This window comes from Montipora foliosa, chromosome 1 (assembly GCF_036669935.1).
Source record: "Montipora foliosa isolate CH-2021 chromosome 1, ASM3666993v2, whole genome shotgun sequence".
Classification (NCBI taxonomy): Eukaryota; Metazoa; Cnidaria; class Anthozoa; order Scleractinia; family Acroporidae; genus Montipora; species Montipora foliosa.
This window is the reverse complement of record NC_090869.1, coordinates 41,088,164-41,093,163: the sequence shown is the minus strand read 5'-3', so window position 1 is coordinate 41,093,163 and position 5,000 is coordinate 41,088,164. Positions and strand designations below refer to the sequence as shown.

Sequence of the window (5,000 nt, the reverse complement as noted above, 5' to 3'; positions counted from 1 at the left end):
TATCTACCTACTTTCTCTTGCAGACCGAGATACCAGTTATTGAGGAAGTTCCAATCCTAAACCCTCGAGTAGAAGAGTGAGTCACTTCACCTATTTCTCCTTTCTCTGTTGCGGGAACATTTGAAACATTTGCACGGCCTTATTACTTTTATTTCACTGCCCGTCCTTCAAAATGTGGTTTTTCGGTTTCGTACATTTTATGTGTTTGCTCATCTTATTTTATAGTAGCCCCCCCTCAGGGAGTTACTTTCACGTTTTCGATCATTGATAGGCAAAACGATACGAAAAGGCTTTTGCGGAAGGAGTTTAAAACGATTGCGCTTGAAAACGCAACCACTGAAAAATAGCAGTGAGTAGACAATGGCTTAGCCCAACTTGTTTTTCTTCTAGGAAATTAATGTACATATTCCAAGAAATGGTTGATACTGAAAGGGAATACGTCAAGTCACTGCAATATATTATGGATGTAAGTACAATGTTTTTCCTTTCTTGATCCTAGTTTGTTCCTTTTTGTCTTGTCTATAATTCCTTATTTCTTGTTATTATTTCAGAACTACTTGGTGGAGATGGACAATCCTAAGTTACTCCCCTCCCTCAAAGGCAAGAAGAATATTCTGTTTGGGAATATTGAACGAATTCACGATTTTCATAAACGGTAAGAGTCGTGGCGACTGTTGATTGCAGATGTGTTTAAATAGACCCATTTCGATATATTAAAATTCAGTCCTAAACAAAATACATCATCTCGAGGCTCTGGGGAATAAATATAAGGATTTGTATGAGTTTATTCCCCAGAGCCTCGAGATGATGCCTTTTGTTTAGGACTGAATTTTAATATATCGAAAGTGGTCTATTAACATTGGTATAGCGCTATAATCCAGAAATTGATTTGTAAATTAAATTAGTAATACTTTACTGCCGACCAACAGAATTTTTGCCAAAAAATACTACCACAAGTGAATATTAAATTCGATTATTCCACTATTACGCCTTTTTACCATATTTGGTCAAGAGAACGCGCAAAATATGAGAGGCCGGGTAATACACTGTAGTGTCCCGGTTTGACCGGTTTAGAACAGAGCAAATACGGACGGAACGGCAGTTTTTCAATCAAAGAAATTGTTTTCAACGCGATATAAAGCCGGAGAATTTAGCTTGTCATCGCTTGTCTCTCGTCATTTCGTTTATACAATCAAATAAAGAACGTTTGGCTGCTTTCTGTGCTGTTTACATCGTTCGCAAGCGCCCTGAAGGATAGATGATGCTTTTTTTTTTAGAAGCTCTCTTACCAGATAAAATTGAATCAAAATAACACCTTTTTGTAGTGGAATAATAAATCTCTTATTCGATGGTTTAACATATAATACTCAATACTCACGCAACTCGCAAAATATCCGCGCGTATTATATGTTAAACCATTGAATAAGATGTATGTCTCTATACAATAAGAAGATAAACAAAAACTACTACTTACTATTCAGGCAACTAACATACTACAAGACACACATATAAATTATTTAAATGTGTGTCTTGAGCGTAGTTTTTTAAAATACTGCTACTGATAAAGGCTCAACATTTGTCGTTGCATTCTTTTCTTTCCCTGTTGCATAATTTATAAATCTCCTAGTAAGAGCAAATACCGTCATGTATTCTCGTGTATTTGGCCTTCTTTGTGTTTTTTTCCTTTCCTTCAATGCTGAATTCCGCGGCGTCAACTTTCAATCATTTGTGTAACAGAATATTTTTGCGAAACGTGGTTGTCATGGGGATAGGTCTCGTGCGTGGATTTTCCTCCCACCAACGTGCCTCGGGTCCAGTTCCCGGATCCAAGGCCTTATGTGGGTTGTTTTTTGGTTCTCTACTTCTGCTTCGAGAGGTTTTTTTCCGGGTACTCTGGTTGACCCATCTCACCAAAAAACAACAGTTGATTTCATCTGTTTTACTGGATTTGATGTGATTTTATTAAATTTGTCACCTCCCCTTTCTCATCAGCGTGGTATGCTTTGAGGCCTTACTTAAGTGATTATTATGAGCCAAAATTATTTCTAAACATCGCTGTTACCCCGTCTTTGTTCTTAGATATTTTTTGCAAGAACTTGAAGCGTGCATGGACAGATTTCTTGACATTGGTAGCTGTTTTCTGAAATGGGTACGTCGTCTGTACTAAGCAAGGTTTATCTTGCTCTTAATTCATCCTGATTTGCTAATGTGACATTTACTCAATGGTAACCGTTGTCTTGTATCACTCGTAAAGAGAATTAAGTAACAAAGCGTTGTGGCCGAACAGGTGTTGGAGTTTGTTGGTTTTTTGTCGTTTTTTGTTACAGAGCTGTGTTTCACTTTTTTCTTTCCATAAATCAGGAAAAAAAACGCAATATTTTTTTCCGCGAAGTTGGTTGTTTCCCTGAATTGATGTTTTGTTTTGTGACAGGAGCGCCAGTTCTATCTTTATGCTTTGTACAATAAGAACAAGCCGCGGTCAGACCAGTTACTATCCGATCATGGAAATGTCTTCTTTAGGGTAAGGAACTGATTTCCGCTTCTCAGCACACCCTATTCTTCAAGTGAGCAATTGAATCTAAAATCATACCTTTTGCTAACTCACGCAATAAGAGTTTATTCAGATTTCAGAATAACGTTTACATGTGATTAGTCGCACTCACATTTACTCGATTCAGAGTATTGTGCTGCAAAGAATCAAACCCCTCGACAGTCTTAAAACGGATTCACTTGGCTCAAAAATGTTGGTTTTTTTATGTTCCCAAAATGTAAACTTCTTCGTTGTAAAGATACTAAAGAGCTATGGCGCCAAAATAGACCTTGGCGAAACGTTTCGTCTGTAATAATGAGGAATGGCTTTGTGCGTTTTTCAGGCTCGCCAAACAGAACTCGGAGACAAGCTTGATCTGGGAAGTTACCTCATTAAACCTGTTCAGAGAATGGGGAAATACAGTTTGCTTCTGCGGGTAAGGTCCTTTACATGACTGACAACCCTCGTGTCGTCAAAGTATCTTGATTAAAAAGTGGAGTCTGTGCTTGAATTTCAGGACATGATTAAGGCACTGGACACAGGACATCCAAAAATCGCTGAACTGAAGGTAACATTTTTTCTTGCTCGACTTTCCTTGTGATGTTACGTTAGGTTTTTTAAATTCAACCAACCAAGAAGCCCAAAGGTAGGGAAATGTCGATGGCATTCCTCAGTTGACAATAAGGCGATAGCGTCTCACTTGTGGAGAATGGCCTGGTGATCAGGAAACTACTCTCGGTTTTGTGTGCGTCTTTATCAATGGGCGAATCTTTGCTGACGTCGCTATTTTCATTTTGTCTCATAAACATACGAGTTTGCTGACAGGAGGCATCATGCTATACACGAATTGACTTCAAAGGGCAAAAGAACGTGTTAGACTTAATTAAATTTCCAGTTTCAAGCCTTTTGGCTTTGATAACGTGCGATTTATTAGCCATCAAAAACCGATAAATTCTTGGGTGGCAGAAGAGCTCTGAGCCCGTACATTCTTTGTAAAATTTAGAATTTTCATCGCGTCATTACTCAGAGATTATCTGGTAAATTGCGCTCAAAGTTTCAGAGATATCTCATTAAGCATTTTACTTTCAATTTTTGGTTCCCTGCTGGCAGGTGTCTCTTTTCCTTTTTGCGTTCGCAGGGCTGACGAGTACGGGAAAAGAGACCTCTGCCTTGACTCGTAGCACACTTTGATCCAACCGCCGTCCACAACCCCTTACATGGCACCACATGACCCATATGTTTGCTGACTGTGACTTGAGCCAGCTGTTATTAAGTGAGCCCAAACAACATGAAGTATCACGTGTGGATTCGGTCACTAAGTGACCTCCACGCATGCCCAACACAGTGAGTTTCGACCCATGGCAGAGCTCTCTTTTCCCGTACTCGTCAGCCCAGTAAACGCAAAAAGAAAAGAGAACTCTGCAAGCAGTGAAATATTTTGGCTGATGGATTAAAAAACGATGGGCTTATACTGCTAATGATGCCAAAACTGCAAACAAAGATTCGCCTAAAAAGTAACACGTAGCGTTGCTGTTTCTATTTACAGGCTGCGGAGGAAATGGTGAAGTACCAGCTAAGGCATGGAAATGATCTGTTGGCCATGGACTCGCTTAGAGGCTGTGATGTGAGTATAGCGTTGTTCTCACGCCGTAATTGTCCCAAAAATCGAGAAGTGCGGCAAGTCTTGTTATATTCATATTCATTAAAGAACTGCATGATTTATGTGCGTTACGTGCGTTGTCTCTCGTAATCATCAGTCTCCTTCTCCCTTGTTACCTCTTGCATTTTAGTCAAACGATCGTAAGATGTACCACCGGACTGTGTGAGAAAATGGTGTCATAACAAAGTGATGAAGGACGTCCGTAAATGAATCTTGACTCGTTCGTCCCATCTGACTGTAACTGTAACGTTCACATTCATAATGACATCTGGGTATTTTGTAGCATAGTTTTGATTTCTGTAAATGTGCCTTTGGCAGATGAATGTGAAGGATCAAGGACGGCTGTTGCGTCAGGATAGTTTCATTGTATGGAATGGAAAAAAGAAGAGTCATCGACGAGTGTTCCTGTTGGATGACTTGGTGATATTCAGTAAGGTCAAGAAACAGCCTGGAGTTGTGGATCTGTTTTACTACAAGAATTCGCTTAAGGTAATGGTATTCCAATTGATGTTGTAGTATGTTGACCAATCTTGTCGGAGTCACCACTTTGATAAGCTTGCTTGGTAGAAGAATCAACCGGCGACTCTGCGCTCTCCTGTTTCTCCTAACCATTACCCTCACTCTTGTCAGCCTGGGGGCGTGCTCTTGTTCCCTTATTTTGCGCGGCCACTCCATACGCCTTTCCACATGAAATGCTCGGCGGGCTGAGCTTGAGATGGGCTCCCGTGAAACGGACATAGTTCCGGAAGTAGTCAAGTATTTAGTCGTATTACGATCATAATCGTTTTTTTCTTTTCTTTTCAGACCTCT

At 39.9% G+C, this 5,000-nt stretch overlaps 1 protein-coding gene across 3 annotated transcripts in view; it reads left to right on the top strand.

The window, feature by feature from the left end:
- LOC137998610 (puratrophin-1-like) overlaps positions 1 to 5,000 on the top strand; it is a 52,756-nt gene that overhangs the window by 42,187 nt on the left and 5,569 nt on the right. For all 3 annotated transcript variants that reach the window (XM_068844626.1, XM_068844628.1, XM_068844629.1), the window contains 10 exons: positions 24 to 76; positions 391 to 466; positions 552 to 655; positions 2,080 to 2,149; positions 2,432 to 2,521; positions 2,874 to 2,966; positions 3,048 to 3,098; positions 4,077 to 4,154; positions 4,509 to 4,679; positions 4,995 to 5,000. The exon at positions 4,995 to 5,000 is cut by the window's right edge and continues 93 nt beyond it. In XM_068844626.1, the coding sequence (XP_068700727.1) occupies positions 24 to 76; positions 391 to 466; positions 552 to 655; positions 2,080 to 2,149; positions 2,432 to 2,521; positions 2,874 to 2,966; positions 3,048 to 3,098; positions 4,077 to 4,154; positions 4,509 to 4,679; positions 4,995 to 5,000 (792 nt within the window). The remainder of the gene's footprint in view (positions 1 to 23; positions 77 to 390; positions 467 to 551; positions 656 to 2,079; positions 2,150 to 2,431; positions 2,522 to 2,873; positions 2,967 to 3,047; positions 3,099 to 4,076; positions 4,155 to 4,508; positions 4,680 to 4,994) is intronic.